Genomic DNA, 27541 nt, shown 5'->3' with positions numbered 1-27541 from the left:
GAAACTTTTATATTAGAACATCTTGTGGATACCATCCCCACTAGGGTTTTCCCTCTAATCAAAGGGTTTCCCTAGTTAATAAATCTGTGTCACTGTCATATGTTCTTATCTTAAAATTGCTTCACTTGTTGGTTACAAGAATTGGATTTAATAAGATTTGATAAGAAATCCTAGGTAGTAGAAAAGTCTTGCATAGTGTCAAATTTTGTGTCCAAATGGGGTTTTTAGATCCGCTTTATCCCATTCAAATTTCTTAGTCCATGAATGTAGTTGTGGATAATATTCCACAATGTTTAATGCCAGACATTGGAAATTATTTTCTAACATTTAACAAAATGTAATGAGTTTGAATGCTAAAGGTAGAGGTTAAAATTTAAGTGAAACAATACAGTAGGACTCCGAAATTTTATCGCTGTGATGACAATGAAGAGAAGGTAAAATTGTGTTCTTACACAACTTATGCACCAAACCAGAGGATTTTGAAACTTTTTTAATGTTATTACCAATCTAAGCAAGGAATGTTTCCCTAAAATGTCTCATACTTTCAGTGGTAAAAGCATTGCTCATCTGCAATGTTACCTTTCCTTCAAATTTCTACTATATTACAAGTATTTTACTACTTTTATTTTACAAATGATTGGGAAGAAAGATCTCTACAATTATTCATTATTACATGCAAACGAGCAGAACTGCCGTGCAGTAAAAACTTTCTATATGTTTTCTAATCTCTGCCAATGAATGGCTGACAAAAATATACAACATTTTATCCCTTCACTTTGTGCTGAAAGGCAAATAAAAAATTAATAAGCATTGAATCATATGAGGAAGTCACATAAATATAGATGGAGTCATGTTTAAGTTGCATGCCAATGTTGTATAGAGCTGTAAGATACTTTCTAAAACAGCTGGAAAATTCATAACATACAAACTGCTTGCATGTCCCTAGACAATGCAGCTTATTTTTCTAAGTCAAAAACATTAAATCTTCATAGAAAGTGGAACATTGCTTTATCCTGAGCAAGAGAAGCAAAAGGTATGCATCTACTGGATAAGAAGGGATGCTAAACCCAATCTAATTTCTTCTTTCGCCAGCTTGTCAAGTGGATCTTCTCCAATATAGAGGTCAAACAAAGACTGACATAATAGCTTGCTCTGAATGCTGCCAATCTCTTTATCGTCGACTGTATGGAAGCAATCAAAGAAAATTAGGTTCTGCAATTCCAAATATTGTCTATAATCTATACAAAATGTACATGAAAAGAATTTCATATAAAAATTGAAGAGATCATATTCAATCCATCCAGAATTGATATGTCTGAGAATATTCCATGTAGTATTTGTCTTACAAAATTTTATATTTTCATATTCATAATTTACTAAGATCAAACATATTATTTCCAAGATATTAGAGGAAAGGCCAATTCATAATTCTCTCAAGGAAAATGCAAAACAGTATGAGCAGTTGCAATCCAAAAAAATAAACATAATGTGCCATGAATAGTTAAAATATCTTTTTCTTGGATAGATTTAGAATCTTAATGAACTGAGAACTAAATTCCATTCAAGGAGTCAAACGAATCATATTTTGAAAGGAAGGATAAATCTAAAGGCAATGCTGCTTATAACTGCAGAACTTTCCTGACGCATTTTAAGACATAACCTTGTAGGTAGAAGCTTAAATGTAAAATGAGTACATAAAAAGATGGACAACTTTATCTTCATTTCCTATCCTGTAAGTTGATTCCACAGCATGCATCATTATGTTCTTGCTCCATGTTAATCTTCTTGCTGAGAAAGATAAACGATAACCAAAATAATGCATGAAAGAAGTACATATATCACTTACTCTTTGTCTGTAGGATATGACCAGGGAGCCTAGATATATCTATTTTTGTGCCACGGGGTAGCTTGTAATCATCTTTAAATTGAGTAGTGAATCTGCACTCAAATTATGTATTATATTAGGATATAAAACTCAATGGAATCTGCAACACAGGAAACTGAGTCATGAAAGATCAAAGAACGCAAGCTCTAAAAGCTAGTAGATCGAGCTCAAACATCAAACAGAGGTTAAGAAAGCTGAAATAATATGACTTCTCATAAGAATTGTCTACGATTCTTATGAAATAAGAAATAAAATGAGGTATATCTAGAGTGGATGCTTCATCCAGATTAAACAAGCAATGAATGTGTGAATCTTTGAAGAAAGCATGTTAGGATCTCTACATGTCAAAAACTTGCTTTTGTTTTTGGACCCATTCACCTGCACCCTCAAATCAACACTCATATAAACATTAATCCGCAGAAAAGATCGATACATTGCCCTTTTGGTGTGGAGGGACTGGATTATTTATACATAAGCTGAGAAAGTTTACTTTTACCTATATTCCCTTTCCTGTATGAAAAATCTAGATATGGGACTATTTAGCTGTGTTCTATCATAATTTGGTCATTATTTATAATTATTTCAGCAAAAAATATTTATTGGAATTGTTAAAATAAAAGAAATAACCTCTGCAGTAATTCTTTATTCTCATTTCCACTAAATTTCTGCAGCCGACTCCCAATTGAATCTTCAAAGGCACTACGTACTGAACCAATACTTAATTTACCATAGACAATCTCCAGCCTCACCATCAACCCTAGATCATTTCCAATAACATCCTCATAAAAATATTTATTTTCTTTCAGTTCTGTTGCCGATTGCTTTCCATACTTGTCAACTAACTTCTCCTTCAGGCTGTGCTCATCTGCGTACAATCCTGCGTATAGACAGTGCAGCTTCAATCAGTTCCAACAAAGAATTGTTCTGAAAATTGTATATGCATACAACAAGATTATCCTAATATGACAGGAACTTGGGGATCTAATTCTCTTGCTTAAATGCCAAATTGAGCATACAAATAAACAAAAATACCAATTCAAACAGTGTTTATTTAATACTCAAAGTCAAGTACACATCAACTAATTATTACATGTGTAAAATGCACAGAACACTCTATTTTCAGAGAAACGGAGTTATGTAAAAATATAGCTCCAATCCTCTCTCAAGTAAAAGAACATTGTACATTAATTCTTGTTGTCCCACAAATTCTAAGATGACTTTCCCCTCACTATGCCTGGGACCTATGAAATGGAACTGCAGATACAGCAACTAGTGAACTTAAATTTACAAAGGACAATTAGGACCAAACAAATAGGTTACTTGATGAATTCAAAATCACAGTGGCAGTGCATCAATAGCAGAAATCTTGGCCTGCATGCAGTGGAAAAGTCAGGCAGCAAGCTGTACAGAATCCAGATAGTGGCATAATATTTCTGCACCGTTATGCTCATAATACTGGTGTGATGGAGCACCATGGGCATATGATACTGCTGGTTTAGTAACCATGGGTCAAGATTAAGTAGAAATCAGCACATTAGTCAATAATGATGATGATAGAAAGGGAGATGTGATATCGGTAGGGCTAGTGTCGCAACATCATACACATGTGCCTTAAATGCTCATTTCCCTTTCTGATCTCTCTAGACCAGCAGACCATAATGATATAACTAACTGCAGAAATTGAAAATGGGATATTAAAGCACCAAGATAGCACAAATTCTAGTATGGTAACACCAATAATAATTCTACCCACGAGACTGGCAATGTTTTTATGTTTTAACTTTTAATTATGCAAATAACAAAGATTGTTTCCAACCTTGGTGGCCGATACTATGATAAATTCATTGTCCAATACTAGTAATAATTAGTACCACTAATGTGGACGTAAATATGTATGGAAATAGCTTAGAACATAACCAAGAGATAATAATGTAGAAAGGAATGACATGGTTACTTATGATAACTTTGTTAAAATGGTGCAGACAATGTAGTCACCTCTCCTCCATGTAACTCAAGGGATTCTTCCTTTGTTAAACTTCATAGAGACCTTAGTTTTGCCATCACCCTGTAAAGCAATTTACTTTGAGAAACTAATGAATGGTATATGAAGTGCAACAGAGGACCCAGCTGACCACTTATCTGAAGAGATTAATTGTTCCATAACACTGGAAAGACAAAAAACCAAGAAGAAATATTAACAAGGAAAAACACCAATCATTTAAGAAACGTATGATAAGAATGAACAAATTGTACTGAAAAAGACAAGGGCAGTCAAACAGTGATAGTGTACCACAGTCGAATGCATTGAAAATACTAGGGACCCTCTGAACAAGAATGGTAGCTACAAACAATTACAAAAAGGTCCATTAAAGAAGGTTACCAATGAGATTAGGCCTAAGATGATCCTGAAGGACCTTATCATGCCAAGGATTTATGGGCAGCTCAGTTAACTTCACAGAGGCCTTAGCTTCACTATCAGACTGCATAACATTTCACTTGAGAGACTATTGAACAGCAGATAGAGTGCTATAGAGGGCTCACCTGACCATTTATCTAAAGAAATTAGTTGTCCCATAATACTAAGAAAGAACAAACTAACAAGACACAAAATCACTAAAGAAAGACATCAAGAATTTGAGAAACTTATGATAACAAGCATCCAACTGTGCTTAAAGAAGATACAAGCAATTAAGCATTGTCATGCCCTGCCAAGATAAGGAAAGATCACAATTGTTACATCCCAAATTTTTGCCCCAAATTTTAAATTGATCATAGCCGTCGGTTTAACGAATTATTATCATGTGAAGTGAGTTAGTTAAATATAGACATTGCATCAATTTATTTCTTCCTGATCATATGAAGTGAGTTAGTTAATTATAGCCGTTGTATCAATTTATTTCTTCTTGATCATGTGAAGTGAGTTAGTTAATTATTGTCATTGTATCAATTTATAATGAGATATTTCCATGATCATGTAAAATGAGTTAGTTATTTAGACGTTAATGAAATCTCTAAAAAGTCACTAGATGATCGGCAATGGTTTTGAATTAACAATTAATATATCTTGAATTAATGTCTTGGCAAGAATGTTTGTTTCAGTGATTGCAAGAAGAAGACTGAAGAGAGGGGAAGCATTGCTAAACCATCGAACCATGACCGTATTCCTTTCATATTTCTATACCAGTCGTGTATTTTGTTTTGTATAATATCCAAAATACTGATGCCAATTTATTATAGACTGAATCGAGGTGGATATTAATAGATTTCTAGTCCATTGAATCTATCTATTATGTCACTGATGTTCTTTATTCATAATAGAGTATCAGCCATGTGCATGAGGGATGGATATGCAATGATAACCATGAACAACTAATTCTGCTCAGAATTTACTACATTCATTTATACCATACAAAGATGGAAATTATATCCAACACCGAGGAATTCACCGGCAATAAAGCCATTATAGGTGAAGAGGTGTAAAGCAAACATAGTGGATATGACTCGTGAGCACCTAGGAATCACCGGCATGGTAGCCTAAGAAGGTGAGGAGGTGTAGAGAGTCTGCACAAACAAGAATGGAATCAAAATAAGTTAATAATAAACAAAAACTATAATAGCTCATGCATGTTCCAATTATGAAATATGTTGTCAAGTTGAGTGGTGGAGATCGGGTTTACAAACCCAACTTTGAAATACTTGGCTAGAGTAGAAATAGGCAAATGTGTCGAAAATGTGATCTTTGTTGTTTGTCCAGACGCTTCAGTTATTTTGGAGAATAACTATTGGGACACTCAAACCACCTGATTACTTAGAGGGCTAGGGTTATGAACATCCCAAGCCCGACCCCGAGGTAGGGAGGGACATTCTATTAAGTTAGGATGTGTGGGGATAAGCAATGGTCCTCGGTTGGGAGGTTAAGCCTATGTCAATGCTTCTCCTCTCACCAATCCCGAGGCTTGGACAACAAGATAAATGGATTCTTTCATTATTACTGTATGTCTCTTTTACTTTTAACCCTTAGAAGAATAGTTAGATATTATAATTGCTAGATGGAGTAAACATTTATTTTTATGTTATATAAGCATTTCAGTTAATATAATTAGCAATCACTTTATTTTCAGTTAAATATGTTAGAGGTAGTTAAATTGTTAGCAATACATATATATTTCTTTATTTCTCGTGAAATCAGCAGAATATGTAAGATAGTTAGATTGGGAGGAGTTTCTTTCAGTTATAATCAGTTGGTAGAAAATGATAGTTAGATTGGGAGGAGTTTCTTTCAGTTATAATCAGTTGGTAGAAAATCATTGTCATGTGAATTGGAATCAGTTACTTATAAAATTAGATTAATATGAGATTCAAATTGGTTATGAAAATTCATATGTTACAACAATCATCCTTAATAAGTGATAATCCCTAAATGTAACGTACAATTTTTACTACGTTGAAAGTAAAGAACATATTCTAAGATAATAACCGAATGTCATAACAAAATGACATAAAGTAATTGAAAAACCTATACATCATATAGAACTGAAACTATTAACTGAATTTATTATACAAAATATAAAATCACAATTTAAGCAACGACTATATCCATTTGATATGAAAGCCAACTAATTTAGCTTCCATAACTAACTTCTACAATTTCATTTTGAAAGAAACTTATCAATTTAAATATATTTACAATTATACATTTCAAGGTAACATAAAAGTATGTACAAGTAAAAGATTCAGAATTCATACATGTACTGAAATAACTGTCGATGCGTTGTGCAAGTCTCGGCATTTGGTGAAGAGGAGAAGCATTGACATAGGCTTAACCTCCCAACCGCGAACCTTAACATATCCCTGCACAATCTCTTATGAGAAAGGCCCTCCTTACCCCAGGTTAGGTTTGGGCCACCACAGTCCTACCATCCGAGCATTCCGATATAAGAGTGTCAGCTAAGCAGCAAACAACGCTGAAGAATTCCTCCATCAACCTTCCCTCTGTCAGCTAGCACTATTGACCTCTAGTGATCAATTGTGGCAAGCATGCCTCTAACCTACCTTGGCCAAGGATTTACATGGGCAAATAAACAGCCCGATCACCACCGCTCGACTTGATAACTAAATAAACTTTGGACATTCATGAGCTGACTTGGACTAAACAATTTTCCTTTATTAAATGTTCATCTTTAGACATTGATTAATAGTTTATTCTTCTTTACAGTAATACATCTCCTCTTCACCCATTTACACTTGACTCTACTGGTCTTGGGTGCATCCTAGGAGATTGTTGGTAATTATGAAATCCTTATCAATCAGATCTTGTGTATACCATTCTGATTCTTGTCACAACTGATATATAGCAAATACCAAAGTATGAGTCAAATTAATACTTTATGCCAAATGATGGAACAGTCCTTATACAAATGTACAATATTATGCATTAAACAATCATTGAGCATTCAGCCTTAAGGGAACTATATTGGATCAGTCTCTATGGGTATGCACCCGATATGCATAGATAAGAAACTAGTCGTAAATAAAGGATGAGCAGGGCTCATGCTTATCAGAAATTCTTACTACTTTTGAGCCTTGGTTATGGCCCAAATACATAACCAAGCTCGTGATCACGATATTCCTTCATCCGGCAGAGATTTTTAAAAAAGGATTGCATTGACAAAAGGCATAGCATGAAATAAGAAAAGACTTGTGAAAATGGTTTCATGACCTAGGAAAACAATTCAATTTGTTGACGTGATCCTGAGGCAACAACTCCACAAGATAGTACTTTTACCAGTGTGGCCCAACACCACAGATAAAGTATCATAATATGTTCTAGAATGTGGACAGAAAGAAGAGAAAGATACTTTGGTTCAAAGTAATTGCATGACAAGACGAAAGTGAATGAATGAATGATCCTTCAGCCACAGGGAAAAAAGATAAAGCCTCTCGTGCTTTCGATTACAAGAAAGAGCTCAATATCGGTTACAAGAACTTCATAATTTCAAATTTAAAAGATTGATGCCGATAAGGTGGCAAATGCTCATCAATATGAAGCCATAATAAAAACATAAAGATTATACTTTCTCATGGTTTAAAACAAATATATATATATATATATATATATATATATATATATATATATATATATATATATATATAATGTCATCATGCTATTGAATTCTACCTATAGTTGTATGTACACACACACACACACATATATCATCATGCTATTGAATTCTACCTATAGTTATACGTACACACACACATATATATATGCGTGTGTAATTTTTAGAGCACATATAATTCTTATATTGCTCGTGCACTCATGCATATATGTATATATACATGTAGGTGCAACTTATAGATGTTCGCAAATAACATGGTGTCATGACTCATTACACACACACACACACACACACACACACAATATTGTTGACCATACCACAGTCCCAAGATAAAAGAGAGGTAATGGTTCTTCTCATGATATTAAACGTTTAATGTTTTCTCTTGTTTTAAGAACCGACCAAGTAGCTCATGACTGTCCACGCTGTACTATGTTGCCTAACTGTTAAATCCTTCACCGTGGTAGTTAGAACCCATACCTGATGGTCTAATGATAGAGTAAATTGGTGCCCCATTCCTTGAATCATGTTTAGCAATGTTTCCCCCCTTCGTTTTCTCCTACAACCAAAAATACATATTTCCACAATAATATATTCCTCCATTTAAATTGAAATATCAAGTAAACACAATAACTAATAATGATCACAACGGCTAACCACCACTAACATTTATCTTAAACTATAAGCATTCATTATTAGTTGAAATAACAATAATCAACTAACAAGTCATTTACACATGAATCAATTCAGTTAATCATAACTTCAATTTCACAATATCATGATATCTGAGAGTTTATAAAACGACTATAATATTATTTTACAAGATCAAAAAATTGGGATGTAACTAACATATCCTCCCCCTTGTGTTTCATCGTCCTCGATGAGCTTTACAAAAAGGAAAACAAAATTCTACTTAAGTAAACATAGCATAGTTTTTTGTTTTTTTTTTAAATAATAGTCACAAGAAAAATTATGCTCCCATCTTGGAGAAGAGATGGGGAAATTTTTGAAAGATCTCATTATAATCTTCCCAAATGGCATTTTCCTCAATATATTGGTCCCGCTGAACCTTGCACCAAGTTATGTCTTGATTTCATAAGTGGAGCTTACACACCTAAGTATTTTGAGCGGCTCCATTTCCACCACCCCTAGGTCTCGTACCTGCAAACGATTCCAATCAATTACATGCTCATGATGGGTGACATACTTCTTAAGATATGATACATGGAATACATCATCCATCTTGGCAAGGGCTGGAGGTAGTGCAACCCATTAGGCTACCGGGTTTATAACTTCTAACACCTCAAAGGGTCCCATGTATCTTGGGGCCAGTTTGGCATTCTTTCCAAACTTGATAGTACTCTTTTGTGGCTTTACCTTTAATAGAACCTTTTCTCCCACCAAGAACTCTCTAGGTATTCTCTTAGTATCTACATAACTCTTATGTTTGTCATTTGCCTCTTTCAGCCTTTGACGGATCTGAACTACCTATTCTTCCATCTCTATTAACATTTCTAGTGCAACAATAATTTTGTCCAACTTACAGGAGTCCTACATTTACAACCATAGAGAGCCTCAAAAGGTGTCATCTTGATAGTGAATTGATATGAATTATTATCAGCAAATTCCACCAAAGGAAGATAGCTTTCCCACTGGTATTGTCGATCCATACAGAACACTCTTAGAAGATCCTTCAAAACCTTATTTACTCTCTCAGTCTAACCATCAATTTCCGGATGGTAAGCGGAACTAATATTTAGCTTGGTTCCCAAGGCTGAAAATAGAGTTTGCCAAATCCTGTATGTTATCCCAGCATCCTTGTCGGATATAATCTTTTTTGGAATTCCATGAAATCTGAAAATTTCTCGAACAAACTTGTGAGCAATCTCAAGTGTTCCATCTCTTAAGTTACTTGGTATGAAGTGAGCCACTTTGGTAAATCTATCTACCACTACTAAGATGGTGTTGTGTCTATTCTAGGTCATGGGTAACCCTTGAATGAAATCCGTGGTAATTATCTGCCACTTCCATTGGGAACCCCGTTCGAGTGTAGTAAACCTGCTGGGTAACGGTGCTCTACCTTAACTCTCTAACATTCGAGGCATCCAGCTACATGATCTGTTATTTCTCTTTTCATTCCCTTCCAAAAATACAAGGGTTTTATATATGTCATCATCTTGGTCACCCCAAGATGTCCAAAATATGGAGCTGTGTGGAATTCTTCTAAAATCGTTCTTCGAATTTTCGGAGCCTTGGGTATATATAAATCCTACCTTTGCATCTCAACAATCCATCCTCTTCTAATTTATAATCTTCATACCTGGGATTTTGAGGGTCTCTAATAAGTTCTTGGCTGACTAACTATAGAAATCATCTCTGGTTAGGTGTTGCAATACTTGCTCCCTAAGCCCAATAGTTATGGCTACCATAGTTGACACATGCCTTCACCGGCTTAAAGCATCTACTACCTTGTTTTCCTTACCCTTAATGTGGTTGATGTCAAGGTCATGATCTGCTAGAAATTCCAGCCATCTCCTTTATCAAGCATTAAGGTTAGGCTGTGTAAATATATATTTCAAGCCATGATGATCTGATTGGAGCTCAAAGGATTTTCCTATCAAATAGTGCTTCCACATCTAGAGGGCATGAACAATGGCTGCTAATTCCAGATCATGTGGAGTGTAATTTTGTTCATAATTTTCCAGCTTCCTAGATTCATAGGCAATAACTTGATCTTCTTGCATCAATACACCTCCTAACCCTTCCCTGGATGCATCCATTATAACCATAAATTGGCCTCGGGGATCAGGTACTCTAGTATCAGGGCGTAGTTAACTTCTCCTTCAAGTATTCAAAAGCTACTTGACACTTTTCAGTCCAAATGAACTTCTTCACTTTTCTTTGAAGTGAGATGATGGGTTAAGCTATCCTAGAGAAATCGCTGACAAGTTTTCTATAAAATCCGGCTAGACCCATAAAACTTCTTACCTCTGCCACGTTCCTAGATACAGGCCAATCTTTGATTGCCTTGATCTTAGTGGGGTCTACGGCTATCCCTTGAGCTGATATAATGTGCCCCAAGTACTGGATCTCCTTTTGAAAGAATGAACATTTGGATAATTTTCCATACAGTTTATGTTCTCGTAACCATTGTAAGACTATCTCTAAATGCTTTTGATGTTCCTCCTCATTTTGAGAGTATATGAGAATGTCGTCGATAAAACCAACACAAATTTATCTAGTCAATCTTTAAAAATGTTATTCATAAGATTCATGAAAGTTGTCGGAACATTAGTCAATCTGAATGGTAGTACACTATATTCGAAATGTCCATATCTAGTTCTGAAAGCAGTCTTGTGAATGTCTTCGTCTCTAATGTGGAGCTGATGATATCCAGATGTGATGTCCCCTTTTTAACCCTTTGACCTAAAATTCAAAATTTGGGCATAAGTTAGGGAATAATCTAACATTTAGCAAACCTATGACCATCATTGTTAACAAAGTGTTTGAGGAGATGAGCATTTAATTTAATTAACTTAGTTCATTTGGAAGATTTCTTCTTATAGTACACAAACAACTTTCTCTCTCCTTGTTACGATCATCTTGAGATGGTAGATTTACGGTGCAGAGGGCACGTGAAACGGGCTACAAGCGATTCCTTGGAGGATATCCGTCATGTGCCCGAATTTACTCGACCAACTCCCTATCTTAAGATTTCGTAATTCGGACAAGAGATAGTCTCTCTATACTATAGTTGGAATGTATTCTAATTGCCATATTTTAAAATGTTATGCATGTTTTCCTTAAATCAACATTATTTATGTTTAACATCTATACTGGTATATATATACATATATCCTTTGATTCAATAATTATTATAACTCACATCTTAATATAATATATCAGTGTTCTTTTAATGCAATATTTATTTATGTCATACCTTTCAATCTATTCTGATGTATATATCATCATATATATAGACATATAAATATATATATACATATATACATGTGTATATATACATATATACATGTGTATATATATACATATATATTCATTTATATATACATATTCACTTATAGCATGTATCAACATTTCCAATATCACTTTAATGTTTTACTCATATGAATTGCTTATATAATTCATTAATCATTTCGTAACTATATTGAATTGAACAAATTAAACAATTAACATAACTCATAGCATAGAATCATCATTAATGGAATTCCAAATGTAATCCAATACCGACACCTTTATCCATGAATTAATATCAAACTCTATGAAAATGCATTAATCCGGAGTAGAATGAAAGTTGATGGTAATCACACCTGTTGCACCCAACATCAGCTCTTGCGCAGGGTAACGTTAGCACTGCTTGACCCGTACGGCTGTACTCTTGGAACGCAGAGGTTATCAAAGCCGTGACGCAGGGACGGTCAGTCCTTTGGCGCCGGATGATAGCTTGAATACGTGTGCAGATTTTCACATGAATGTAGAGTCCACTCTTCTTTATTACTCGAATTCACTATTCTTTCTCCCTGTCCATTTCAAATTTGACCTAACCCTAATTAATATTATTTTGAGCAGACGTGATGAAAAGTCGTGCCCACAATATAAGATGTTTTTCCATTGTTATTGAATGTTATGTGGTTAATTAGGTTTAGGTTTAGGTTTAGGTTTGTTTTATTTTATTGAAATATTTATAATTTATAGTAATGGTAAAGGTTAATGTATTTTAAAGCTTTTATTTAATTATTGTATTTTGGAATGAGTAATATATCTGTAATATAATTATAAAGATGAATGATCAACATTTTTATTCGGTGATCATTAATTCAACATTAATACTATGAATTATCATTGTATGTTATTGATTGATATAATTCAACAATAGTGTTATTATGATAATGTATTGAAGATATTAACTTTAATAATTAAACAAATACAGCATATGTTTGATAAATAAGAAATACATTAATCTTGGGTCATGACAGTCCCCCCTTCCTGAATTTGCTTGTCCCCAAGCAATGTCGAGTGAGAAATGACTTCTTCTCCTACCCATGTCACATCTTCCCTGGGGAGATTTTTCCATTTCACCAAGTATTCTGGAATAGTCCTGTTCCTCAATCTCCTGTCATGCCTTTCAAGAATAATCTCAGGCTCCAAGATGAGCTTTCCTTCATTGTCTAGTGGTGACAAATCAACACAAAGGTTTATATGTTTCCCAAGGACTTTCTTAAGTCTGGATACATGAAAGATATTATGAATCCTACTATTCTCGGGTAATTCTATCTCGTAGGCTACTTCTCCTATCCTTCTTAGGATCCAGTATGGTCCATAGAAACGTGGTTTTAATTTTTCTGCTCTGCTGACATTGAGTGAAGATTGTTTGTAGGGTTGTAGTCTTAAGAATAACAAATCTCCAACTTGGAACGACCTTTCCACTCACTTTCGATCAACATATATCTTCAGTTGGTTTTGACCATGGTGGAGATTATCCTTGAGAGTTTTCATATTATCAATGCTTTGTTGGATGAAATCCTTGGCTCCTGGCACCTTGCTCTCTTGAATGATCAGATCTCCAAATGTAGTGGCCTCATATCCATATAATGCTTTAAATGGACTCATCCCAATTGACATGTGATGGGTGTTATTATAGCAGTATTCTCCTATGTATAACCATTTGATCCATGCATTTTGTTGTCCTCTCACATAGTTTCTGAGATAACCTTCTATCCATTTGTTAACAATTTCGATTTGTCCATCCGTTTGGGGATGATAACTGGTGCTAGGAGTTAACTCAGTTCCTGCTAACCGAAAAAGTTCTTTCCAAAATAAGCTGAGAAACTTGCTATCCCTGTCACTAATAATATTCTTTGGCAACCCGTGTAGTCTAAAAATTTCTTTGAAGAATAACTCTGCTATTTGTGGTGCCTTATAATGAATGGATATGGGAAAGAAATGTGCATATTTGGTCAATCTATCTACTGCTTCAAGGATGGAATCTCTTTCTTGCACCTTTGGTAATCTTGTAATGAAATCCATGGAACGCTTTCCCACTTTTGGTTTGGGATGGGTAATGGTTGTAATAAACTGGCTGGGTAGTTCTGTTCAGACTTATTCTTTTGTCATGTCATACATTCTTGGACATATTTCATAATGTCCTTTTGGCCCTTCCAAGTGTACCTCTCCCTTATCTTCTTGTAAGTCTTGTAGAATCCAGTGTGTCCAAATAGAGGGTTGTCATGATATTCCTTCATAATTTTTCCTTTAACTTTGGAATTTGCTGCAAGTAATATTCTTCCCCTGTATAGTATGAGTTCTTCAATGATTTTGAATTCATCATTGGGTATATTTCCCTCCATGATCTCATTAGTTCTTGGATCTTTAGCATATTCTGCAACAATTTCATTTTTCCAATCGCCCGTGATACTAGTAAGGGTATTCAATTGGCCTTACCGAGATAAAGCATCTGCTACCACATTATGGGTTCCCTTGATGTACTCAATATCAAAATTATATGATTGGATTTTACTTACCCATTTCCGCTAGCGATCATTAAGGTCTTTTTGATTCATGAAGAACCTTAAGCTATTATGGTCCATCTTAATATTAAACCTTCCACATACTAGGTATTGTCTGAATTTTGCCAATGCATGCATGATAGCCAACATTTCTTTATCATTTATTGAGTAGTGCCTTTCTATCTTTGAAAGTTTCCGGCTCTCGAAAGCAATAGGGTGTTTGCTTTGCATTAGTACTACCCCAATTCCTTCACCAGAAGCATCACACTGTAATTCAAAAGGTTGTGTAAAATCTGGAACAGCTAAGCCTAGGCAAGAGCTCATTTTTTCCTTTAACTCTTCAAAAGCTTCCTGCGCTGCCTCATTCCATCCAAAATTTCCCTTTTTTGTTAAGTCTATTAACAGAGATGCTAACTTGGAAAAAATCTTCACAAATCGTTGGTAGTAGCTACATAAGCCCAAGAATCCCCTAAGTTGAGTTAGGGTTTTAGGTTTTGGCCATTCCCTTTAACTTTTTCTTCATCCATGCTTACACCCTTGGCACTGATTTTATGACCCACATAGAGAATTTCTTCTAACCCAAATTCACATTTTGATGCTTTTGCAAATAAGGATTCAAATTCTAATATGCTTAGGACTTCTTCAATGTGTTGGAGGTGTTCTGACCATGACCTACTATAGATAAGAAGGTCGTCAATGAAAATAAGGAGAAATTTCCAGAGTTGTTTCTGGAAGATATGATTCATGCATGATTGGAAGGTGGTTGGGGCATTGGTGAGGCCAAAGGGTAGAACTAGAAACTCGAAATGCCCATAATGGCATCTAAATGTTGTCTTGGGAACATCCTCCTTCCTCATTCTGATTTGGTGGTACCCCGATCGTAAATCAATCTTAGAAAAATACGCTGCTCCATGAAGTTCATCTATGAGTTCATCCACCCTAGGAATGGGATAGCGATTTTTAATAGTTTTCTTATTTAGTGCTCAATAATCTATACACATCCTCATTGTCCCATCCTTCTTTTTCACAAGTACCACCGGTGATGCAAAAGGACTAGAACTAGGTTGAATATGTCCCATTACTATGTCTTATAGTACACAAACAACTCTCTCTCCTTGTTACGATCATCTTGAGATGGTAGATTTACGGTGCAAAGGGCGCGTGAAACAGGCTACAAGCGATTCCTTGGAGGATATCCATCATGTGCCCGAATTTACTCCGCCTCTCCCTCCACCAACCCCCTATCTTAAGATTTCGTAATTCGGACGAGAGATAGACTCTCTATACTATAGTTGGAATGTATTCTAATTGCTATATTTTAAAATGCTATGCGTGTTTTCCTTAAATCAACATTATTTATGTTTAACATCTATACTAGTATATATATACATATATCCTTTGATTCGATAATTATTATAACTCACATCTTAATATAATATACCAGTGTTCTTTTAATGCAATATTTATTTATGTCATACCTTTACATCTATTCTAATGTATATATCATCATATACATATAGACATATACATATATATATATACACATATATACATATGTATACACACACACACACACACACACACACACACACACACACACACATATATATATTCATTTATATATACATATTCACTTATATATATTCATTTATATATACATATTCACTTATAGCATGTATCGACATTTCCAATATCACTTTAATGTTTTACTCATATGAATTGCTTATATAATTCATTAATCATTTCGTAACTATATTGAATTGAACAAATTAAGCAATTAACATAACTCATATCATAGAATCATCATTAATGGAATTCCAAATGTAATCCAATACCGATACCTTTATCCACGAATTAATATCAAACTATATGAAAATGCATTAATCCGGAGTAGAATGAAAGTTGATGGTAATCACACCTGTTGCACCCGACGTCAGCTCTTATGCAAGGTAACGTTAGCACTGCTTGACCCGTACGACTATACTCTTGGAACGCAAAGGTTATCAGAGCCGTGACGCAGGGACGGTCAGTCCTTTGGCGCCGGATGATAGCTTGAATATGTGTGCAGATTTTCACGTGAATGTAGAGTCCACTCTTCTTTATTACTCGAATTCACTATTCTTTCTCCCTGTCCATTTCAAATTTGACCTAACCCTAATTAATATTATTTTGAGCAGACGTGATGAAAAGTCGTGCCCACAATATAAGATGTTTTTCCATTGTTATTGAATGTTATGTGGTTAATTAGGTTTAGGTTTAGGTTTAGGTTTGTTTTATTTTATTGAAATATTTATAATTTATAGTAATGGTAAAGGTTAATGTATTTTAAAGCTTTTATTTAATTATTGTATTTTGGAATGAGTAATATATCTGTAATATAATTATAAAGATGAATGATCAACATTTTTATTCGATGATCATTAATTCAACATTAATACTATGAATTATCATTGTATGTTATTGATTGATATAATTCAACAATAGTGTTATTATGATAATGTATTGAAGATATTAACTTTAATAATTAAACAAATACAGCATATGTTTGATAAAGAAGAAATACATTAATCTTGGGTCATGACAGTCCCCGGATGATAGTTTGGGTCTTGGGTCAATCCTTGGGCGCCGGATGATAGTTTGAATACGTGTGCAGATCTTCACGTGAATGTAGAGTCCACTCTTCTTTATTACTCGAATTCACTGTTCTTTCTCCCTGTCCATTTCGAATTTGACCTAACCCTAATTAATATTATTTTGAGCAGACATGATGAAAAATCGTGCCCACAATATAAGGTGTTTTTCCATTGTTATTGAATGTTATGTGGTTAATTAGGTTTAGGTTTAGGTTTGTTTTATTTTATTGAAATATTTATAATTTATAGTAATGGTAAAGGTTAATGTATTTTAAAGCTTTTATTTAATTATTGTATTTTGGAATGAGTAATATATCTGTAATATAATTATAAAGATGAATGATCAACATTTTTATTCGGTGATCATTAATTCAACATTAATACTAGGAATTATCATTGTATGATTGATTGATATAATTCAACAATAGTGCTATTATGATAATGTATTGAATATATTAACTTTAATAATTAAACAAATACAACATATGTTTGATAAAGAAGAAATACATTAATCTTGGCTCATGACACCAGACCTCGGTTCGATCTTAGAAAATACAATTGCACCTCTCATTTGATCAAATAAGTCATCAATTCTAGGAAGTGGATACCTATTCTTAATGGTAACCTTGTTAAGCATCCTATTGTCTATACACAGTCTCATGGTCCCAACCTTCTTCCTGACAAACAACACTGTAGCTCCCCAAGGTGAGACACTAGGTCAAATAAGTTTCTTATCTAATAAATCTTGTAGTCACACTTGTTGCTTCATTAACTCAGTAGTGGTCATTCGATAAGGTGCTCTGGATATAGGCTCTGCCCTAGATACCAAATCTATGGTAAAATCAAATATTATAAATGGAGGTAATACAGGGAGTTCTTTTGGAAACACATCCTGAAACTTCTTGAGATATGGATACTTCTCCTCAAAGGATTCCCTCAATTTCTCTCTAATTTCTTCATCTTTGAAGATGTAGTCATCTCCATAAGTAATAACTACAGGTTCTCTCAAGTCTTCATTTTTTACCGTGAATATTTCACACCCTTTCCTTCTGCATCTTTTAAGCTACATGGCCGATATCTTGTGTGATTTGACCTCATGCTTAATTCCTTTGATGGTAACAAGGTTGCCTTGGTCATCTAAACATTCTACTGTCTTGGCGAGGCAATCGACCTTAGCCTTATGTTCACTAAGCCAGTTTATACCCATGATATCATAAGACCCAAGAGGTGCTACATACAAATTCAGTTTTGTTGAAAGATTTGGTAAGTCCACCCAAGCCTCAAACAGACACTGCTCTACCCTAGCCCTTGACTAGTTTGCATACTCAAGAGTCCATAGGTTTGCCAAAAAACTAGTTCTTCTAGGAAATCTACTCAATAACTTTGGGGATATCAAACATTTTTTTGCCCTTGTATCAATTAATATAGAAATAAGGTTTCCGTAGATCTTACCCAGAGTTTCTATTGGGCCTAGTTGTTCTACTTGTCGATTGTCCAGTGTTGCATGAATCCTCTAATGGTAGACGGTCTACTGCAGCGGTAGTGGGGATCAAGGTGGCTAATTGGTATTTGGCTTGCTAGGGCACTTGTTGGCATAATGATCCCCACCACAAGTAAAACATCCTAACAGTGGTCCTTTCGTTTCATTCCCCTTACTGCTCCCTATTGTGTTGGAATTAACCTTGAATTCTTTACCACCATTTCCTCTAGGCTCTGGTTTATTGCGCTTGAAGTTCTTAAATTGCTTTTTGTGAAACCTTGAATATGATCCTTCCGTGTTCCAGCTAGTTTTCCTCTCGTTATCCCGGATAAAGTCGTCCCTTTTTACTTAGCGTTCTTGGCAGACAACTCTCTTGAGGGCTTCTTCCATAGTGTGAGGAGCGAGAACATCCACTGCCCCCCCTCCGATTCTATTGTTAAAACCCATAATGAACGTCGTCTCTTTTTACTTTGTATTCTTGGCAGACAGCTCTCTTGAGGACTTCTCTCACAGTGCGAGGCGAGAGAACATCCACTGCCCCCCCCCCCCCCCAATCCTATTGTTCAATCACATAATGAACTTCCTAACCTTCAAGTTCTTGTCTTGTTGATACAGGGGTACATACTTCAGTAATCGAGTGAACTTCTCCCAGTACTTGTGTACCAAGATATCCCCTTGTTTAAGGTTTTGAAAGTCTAATAGTTTCTAGACGTAGAAAGTTTGAGATAACCATCAGTTCTTAAAGATAGATACAACCTTATCCCATGTAACCTTAGTTGTCTTGATGCTAGGTTCTATCTTAGTGTTTCCCCACCAAGTAGCTACTTCACCTCAAAGGTGTTATATTCCCCATACTGCCTTGGAGGTCTCGGAACTTGATTTCAAAGTACTACTCCATCTCCGTTAACCAGGCTTCTATGTCTTCTTCAGATTTGGAGCCAAAGAACCTAGATGGTTTGGTCTTTTTAATATCTGAGGACAAGTCGCTAACTATTTCTAGTTTCCTCTGTTTCTCAGTTTGTGTGGGCGAGACTTGAGCACTTTTCTTGTTGTGGCCATAATTTTCATGTTCAGTTCTAGGTGGAGGCGAGGACTGCATTTCCTCATGACCTTGTCTTATTTGGGCTGCCAGGTCATTCATTTTCTTCTCCATGTTTTCCAGCTTCATTTGTGTGTCTTGCAAAACCTGAAGCAACAGATCCGAGGGAATCTATGGGTTGACTTCATTGTTCACTTCATTGTCTACGGTGTTCTCGTTGCTATTCATGTTTCCCATTTTAAAAGCCCCTGAGATGTAAATAAATTTCTTAAATCAATATCATGTTCATACTGAGACGTGTATATGCTTGTTCAAAGAAAAATACAAGACCATAAGATTTTACTAATTGCTCATTTTATTAGATCCATTAATTTGCCAGTTACATCTGTAACAATTTTTATTTACAAATAATCTCCTCTTTTGAGGATACTACAAAAGGAAATATTAATTTAAATGTTCAAGTACCCTATTCACAAGTTTTTCGTTCAGTTTCAATCTGGCACTTATCTCGCACTATCCAAGTTTTACTAAAAATCATGCAAGGATCAGTTTGTCAGGTGTTCCGTGCCTTGATAAGTTTGTCCCCTAGTATTGCCTTCTTAGAAGTATTCCATCTAACCCTTTCCTTCTTCATTCGTTGCATGGCCTATGCTAGGGTTTCATCATCCCGCGATATGGATGAATAGGAATAATCATACTTTGGCATGTTCTTTACCAAATAAAAGAATATGGGATGTCGGGTTTTCTTGTGGGGAGTCTTTCGGATATACATCCTACTACATTTAATTATGTATTTTCAGTTTTCCTAATTTTGTTAAGTGATGAGCCCAAGGTTTAGAGTTGAATCCAGTGCTCTGATACCATATGTAAAATACCATTTTTACTACGCTGAAAGTAAAAAACATATTCTAAGATTATAACCGAATGTCATAACGAAATGACATAAAGTAATTGGAAAACCATTACATCACACAGAAATGAAACTATTAACTGAATTTATTATACAAGATACAAGATACACATCCTACGACATTTAAATCTGTATTTTCACTGTTCCTAATTTTGTTAAGTGATGAGCCCAAGGTTCAAAGTTGAACCTAGCGCTCTAATACCATATGTAACATACAATTTTTACCAAGCTGAAAGTAAAAAACATATTCTAAGATTATAACCAAATGTCATAACGGAATGACATAAAGTAATTGAAAAACCATTACATCATACAGAAATGAAACTGTTAACTGAATTTATTATACAAGATATAAAATCAGAATTTAAGCAACGACTATATCCATTTCCTATTAAAGACACGTAATTTAACTTCCATAACTAACATCTACGATTACATTTTGAAAAAAACTTATGAATTTAACTAAATTTACAATTATACATTTCAAGGTAACATAAAAGTATGTACAAGTAAAAGATTTAGAATTTATACATGTATTGAAATAATTGTTGATGTGGTGTGCAAGCCTCGGCATCTGGTGAAGAGGAGAAGCATTCACATAGGCTTAACCTCCCAACCACGCACTATAACATATCCCAACACAATCCCTTATGAGAAAGGCCCTCCCTGCCCCGAGTTAGGCTTGGGGCATCATAGTACTGTCATCCAAGCATTTCGGTGTTAAAGTGTCGGCAAAGCAGCAAACAAGGCTAAGAAATTCCTCCATCAACCTCCCCTCTGTCAGCTAGCACTCTCGACCTCTAGTGATTGATTGTGGCAAGCATGCCTCTAACCTACCGTGGCCAAGGATTTAGATGGACAAATGAACAGCCCGATCACCACCACTCAACTTGACAACTGAATAAACTTTGGACATTTATGAGCTGACTTGGACTAAACAATTTTCCTTTTTTAAATGTTCATGCACTTTAGACACTGATTAATAGTTCATTCTTCTTTACAAGAATACCTCTCCTCTTCACCCATTTACACTTGACTTTGTTGGTCTTGGGTGCATCCTAGGAGATTGCTAGTAATTATGAGATCCTTATCAATTAGATTTTGTGTATACCATTCTGATTCTTATCACAACTAGTATAAAGCAAATACCGGTGTATAAGTGGGATAAATATTTTATGCCAAATGATGGAACGGTCCTTATACAAACGTATGACATTATGCATTAAAAAATCATTGAGCATTCACTCTTAAGGGAACTATATTGGATCAATCCCTACATGTATGCACCCAATATGCATAGATAAGAAACTAGTTGTAAATAAAGGATAAGCAAAGCTAGTGCTTATCAGAAATTCTTACTACTTTTGAGCCTTGGTTACAGCCCAGATATGTAACCAGGCTCGTGATCATGATATTCCTTCATTCGGTAGTGATTTTAAAAAAACGTTTGCATTGAAAAAAGGCATAGCATGAAATAAGAAAAGACTTGTGAAACTGGTTTCATGACCTGAGAAAACGATTCAATCTGTTGACGTGATCCTGAGGCAACAACTCCACCCGATAGTACTTTCACCAGCGTGGCCCAACAGCGCAAATCAAGTATGGTAATATGTTCCAAAATGTGGATAGAAAGAAGAGAAAGATACTTTGGTTCAAAGTAATCACGTGACAAGAAGAAAGTGAATGAATGAATGATATCCTTCAGCCACGAGGAAAAAGATAAAGCCTCATGTGCTTCTGGTTACAAGAAATAGCTCGATATTGGTTACAAGAACTTCATAATTTCAAATTTAAAAGATTGATGTTGATAAGGTGGCAAATGCTCATCGATAATATCTATATATATATAATGTCATCATGCTATTGAATTCTACCTATAGTTGTACGTAAACATATACATACATACATAGATATATATATATATATATATATATATATATATATATAGATATATAGATATACATGCATGTGTAATTTTAAGAGCATGTATAATTCTTATATTGCTCGTCCACTCACACATATACATATATATACATGTAGGTGCAACTTATAGATGTTCGCAAAAAAGATGGTGTCATTATATATATATATATATATATATATATACACACACAATTGTTGACCATACCACAATCCCAAGATATAAGAGAGGTATTAGTTCTTCTCATGATATCAAATGTTTAATGTTTTCTCTTGTTCTGAGCACCGACCAAGTAGCTCATGACTGTCCAAGGTGTACTCTATTGCCTAGCCGTTAAAACCTTCACCAAGGTAGTAAGAACCCATACCTGATGGTCTAACGATGGACTAAATTGGTGTCTCGTTCCTTGAATCACATTTAGCAATGCTTCCCCCTTCCTCTGCTCCTACAACCAAAAATGCATATTTCCGCAATAATAACATGTTCCTCCATTTAAATTTAAATATCAAGAAAACACAATAACTGATAACTATCACAACCGCTAACCACCACTAACATTTATCTTAAAATATAAGCATTCATCTTTAGTTGAAATAACAATAATCAACTAAAAGTCATTTACACATGAATCAATTCGGTTAATCATAACTCCCATTTCACAAGATCAAGATATCCAAGAGTTTTTAACTATAACCATTACAACAGCTATAATGTTATTTTAAAAGATCAAAAATTTGGGATGTAACACTAAGCGGCTGAAGAATCAAAACAAACCAAAAATAAAGAAAATTGAAATGATAAATAAAAATATTATTTGAATAATAAACCTATTATGAGGTTTTCACACCACCGCCCAATTGCAAATGGGGACTGCCTCTTTTTGCTTTGGCAGGAGTAGTAGTCTTAGGTGGTCTTGGTAGCATTTTCAAGTCTCCAAGTCTGAAGATGAGTTTGAGCCAAGGATTACTTTAGTGGTGAATCTCACTCACTGGGGACCCCAGATTTGGCAAAAAAAATTGCACTTTCGAGGTGGTCGTATCATCCACACTTTATGAAAATTGGGTCCCATGATTCGACCAATCGCCAATAATGATACAAAATTATTTTACTTTTAGTGATGTTTTCGCCAATAGAATTTAATCTTTTCACATGGTACATTAAATATTTTTGCCTACAATTTCTAAGGCTTGCCTATATTGATAGTCATATTCACCATTATGTGGTATAAATTTAAGTTAGGTTAGAGTTTAAGTACATACATATGACACATGTCTCTATTCTGGAGAGTTTCCTTAGAACTTTATATCCTTTCTCCCTTTGTCCTGAAATAGATATTATTTGTAAACACGTCTTTATTTCGAGAACTCTCTAAAACTTGGTGTCCTTCGAAAAAATTGCCCAAAATGGAATTTGGGCCATTGATTAAGGATCATCCAACAGTTATAAATAGGGTTTTTATATGTTATACGATATAATATTAACTTTGGTTCATTTAACCTTCAAGTTCGATAATTATTTAGGTTACATATAATGATAATAGAATAATAGTTTCTAGGTGTGTGTACTTATGCGCCTGTGGCTTATTAGCTTTGATTTTCTTCAATAATGAAAGATTTCCCAACATTTTATAGAAATTCAATAGGATTGGAAAAAAAATCGCCAATATGATTAAATTTTTTCCGACTTTGGAAAAAAAATTCACCAATAGAAAATAAATTACCCCACCCCCCCCCCTCTGGAAATAATGTTGGATTCGCCAAAGTTTCATAGTTTTTTACAAAGGGGGGTTTCTTAAAGTTATCCCTAGTTTGAGCAACTTTTCCAAATGGATAATCAAGTCTATCAAGAGTGTGAATGATAGTTGGGCCAAGCTAGTCAAGGAGGTAAGTTTGAATCAGTGGATCTGTGATAAAATGAGTCAGAATCTTTAGAGAATCCCTATTCTAGTTTCATTTTGATCTTAGAAAGTCAGGAAAAGTTGTGCGGAATAACAGTATTGGAGATGTGTTGAATTCTGAAATTTGGCTGAAGTCTGGATTTTTTTTAGAAACTAAAAATATCTAATATCTTTATTATAACTCCTATCAACCTAAAGCATATTTCAAACATCCTAACTAACAGTATTTATATAAAATATAACTCAATATAACTTATACTTAAATGTTATATAAATCATTTTGCCCTTTGAGCTGAAGAACTTGACTTGTAAGATTTGGAGTTAAACTTACAGAATGAAAAATCATGACACTAGGTCATAACCCAGCCACCTCTCAAGATTCTCAATCTCGAGAGACCCCAAATTTATGCCTCTCTTGTCCTTGTAAAGATCTCAACAACCCCCAAATCTTCACCCATGCCTAGAGGTGTTTCAATGATGAACTTCCACTCCAAAACGATAAAATGATAAAAATTGAGGATGGGAGATGAGAGTCAAATGAAATCTTGAATGAAAGTGATTTGGTTCAAAGAAAAGTGAGGACGAAAAAAATCAAAACTTGGAATGTATTTCAGTCAACCAAGGTATCAAATCAGATTGGACAAAGCATTAAAATGGCCCTTCAAAGTCATGTGGAATGGTGAAATGTAAGAAGAGGAAGGCAGAATTAGCAGAGTGAAACTAAGAGAAAGTGGAATAAACCTGACTTGGGGGCAGAATCCACCCCCTAGTAAGGATTCCCAGTCCCAATGCAAGGTAGATTTTGGCCTCCCAGTTTAGAGCAGCGAAAGGGGGTAATCTAAACATGGGTTGAGTTGATGATTCAAGACACAACAATGATTTCAAAACCATGAGGTGGTCCAATAAAAATCAAGAACAGAATGATACACTTGTGAATTTAGAAAGACAAAGGAACAATCTCAAGGGAGAGGTGGAAACTGTCCTCTTGGGATTCTTAATCCCAACATACATGAAATTTCTGCCATATTTTGTTTTAAGTATATCCTGAACTCCCAATCATCCAAAATTGCAGAAAATGAAGTGACAAGTAGAAATGGTGGTTAGCTTGATGAACAAGAATGAAACTTTGAGCAAAGAATGAGCAAAATGCAGACCAATATGACTTCAAGAATGTCTCAAATGCAGATTACACAGAATAAAATGAAGACCAATCCTTGGTAGAGGTTTGGATAAATTAAGCGAAGATGAGAGGGCGATTTGAACTCATGAACAAACCTTGAATTAATCCCAACAAAGTGGTGGATTCCACCCCTAGTCAAGATTCTTAATCCTAAGGGCATTCCGATTTCTGCCCAACTTAATCAGGCTTAAAAATAAGATCGGTGGTATAAGTAGGAGATATTTTCAACAAAAAGTCAATTCATTATATTGCCATCAAGATTCAACTGTGTATTTTTTGAGTCAAACTCATTGACCCATATTTAATGAGTAGTAGTTCACAAGTACCCATCTCCCATGAGAATGAATGGAACACTTAATACTCATTGCATCTAGGTGATGCTCATAGAGGTGAAGCACATAGACTTCCCAAGAGGTCACCCATCCCAGTACTACTCCATCTTGAGCGTGCTTAACTACGAAGTTTCCTCCATGGTTAAACCCACACTGAGAGCAACCCCATTTGCAAAACCTTCAAAAGTGTTGTACCTTCTATACCATTCATAAGAGAGCCCCTTAAGCTCGTCAATTAATAAACTAGGAGATATTGATAAGTAGTACTAGGATTGTTGACCTCCTGGGAAGTCTCGATGCTTCACCTCTATGAGCATCACCTAGATGCAATGAGTTCTAAGTGTTCCATTCATTCTAATGAGAGATGGGTTCTTGTGAACCACTACTCATGAAACATGGGTCAATGAGTTTGACTCGAAAACTACACAATTGAATCTTGATAGCAAAATCATAGATTGGTGGGAGACAAGAAGAGTACGCTTTACACATAATTGGGTGTATAAAACTTGGTTTTCAGCCTTGAACAAGTTGGCGTGCGTGGATAATCAGAAGAATTAAATAAAAATGATTTTATTGGTCCAAATGAGGCAAATCGGCCAAGATAAGGGACATGCCTCTTCACTTTTGAAATCACCTATATAAGAGGAGAGAGAAATTTATTTCTCCGTCTGAGCATAATTCCCTCTTCTAGGCAGCAACTTCTTTTTTTGGACAGCAGCTTTACAATCAAGAAAAATGATTTTGGGTTGTTTAGAAAGCAAATTCACTAATCTTCCCAGAAATCTTAAGTGTTGGAGAAAAGCAAAATCTAGGCAGATACATAAGCATCGGGCTCAATTAAACCTAGAACTTAGAGAAAATCAGAAGTTGAGACCATTCTATATCAAAATTCATGATCAAAATGCATTTTGCATCCTTGTTTTGATGTAAAATGGTTAATTTAAAGAAAGTTTAGATGTAATCTCATATCGTGCAAGATTTCAGATTTTCTTCATTTCGTTTATACATCAATTTTGTGCGCTTGATAAAATTTCCCCTTTGTTTTTGCAAGGTGATCTACAAAAATGGAGAGGCTTGCAAAGCATGGAGACAATGGCAAGGCCAAATTCAAGACTTCAAACAAGGAGAGAAAAAATGGATGCTGCAAGAACAAGTTCGAGGATCCAAGGCAAGCAAGTTAATTCAAGAATGAAGGCTAAAATAAAGGATCTTAATCCAAGACCAAGATCAAAGTGGAATTCGAAAAACAATCAATGTCTACAAGTGAAAGAGATCGTCACCAACTTGAATTGCCTCTAGAATCCAAGTTCACTTTGAAAGATCCATCTACATTAAAGACTTCATCACTCCAAGAAGATCAAGGTCAAGGCATCAAAAGAGACATCAAGATTGCAAGTACAATCAAGCTCAAATCAAGGAAATGAGAGAATTTCCAAGAAGAAAGATGGAAAAAATTTGAGAAGATGAAGAAATTTGGGAATATGTCATCACAATTGAAGGCTTGACAATGTTGAGTATCAAGAGATATCTTAAAAATTGATCAAGCCTATGAGATAGGAATGTTGAGGTGGCACCTTCAGCCAATCAAAAAAAAATCAGTTACACATGTCCAAGCACAATCAAC

General features: G+C 34.9%; 1 protein-coding gene across 1 annotated transcript in view; it reads right to left on the bottom strand.

Moving 5' to 3' along the window:
• Window positions 1–761: 761 nt before the first annotated feature.
• FAP1 (Chalcone-flavanone isomerase family protein) overlaps window positions 762–27541 on the bottom strand; it is a 62415-nt gene continuing 35635 nt past the window's right edge. Inside the window, exons 2-4 of the mRNA XM_089825923.1 lie at window positions 2513–2762; window positions 1847–1938; window positions 762–1181 (exon numbers count right to left, since the gene is read on the bottom strand). Coding sequence (XP_089682049.1) covers window positions 1042–1181; window positions 1847–1938; window positions 2513–2762 — 482 coding nt within the window. The 3' untranslated portion in view covers window positions 762–1041. The remainder of the gene's footprint in view (window positions 1182–1846; window positions 1939–2512; window positions 2763–27541) is intronic.

This window comes from Cupressus sempervirens, chromosome 4 (genome assembly GCF_028749045.1).
Source record: "Cupressus sempervirens isolate cs-2001-9-10 chromosome 4, ASM2874904v1, whole genome shotgun sequence".
In the NCBI taxonomy this organism is placed as follows: domain Eukaryota; kingdom Viridiplantae; phylum Streptophyta; class Pinopsida; order Cupressales; family Cupressaceae; genus Cupressus; species Cupressus sempervirens.
This window is presented reverse-complemented; position numbering and strand designations above follow the sequence as displayed.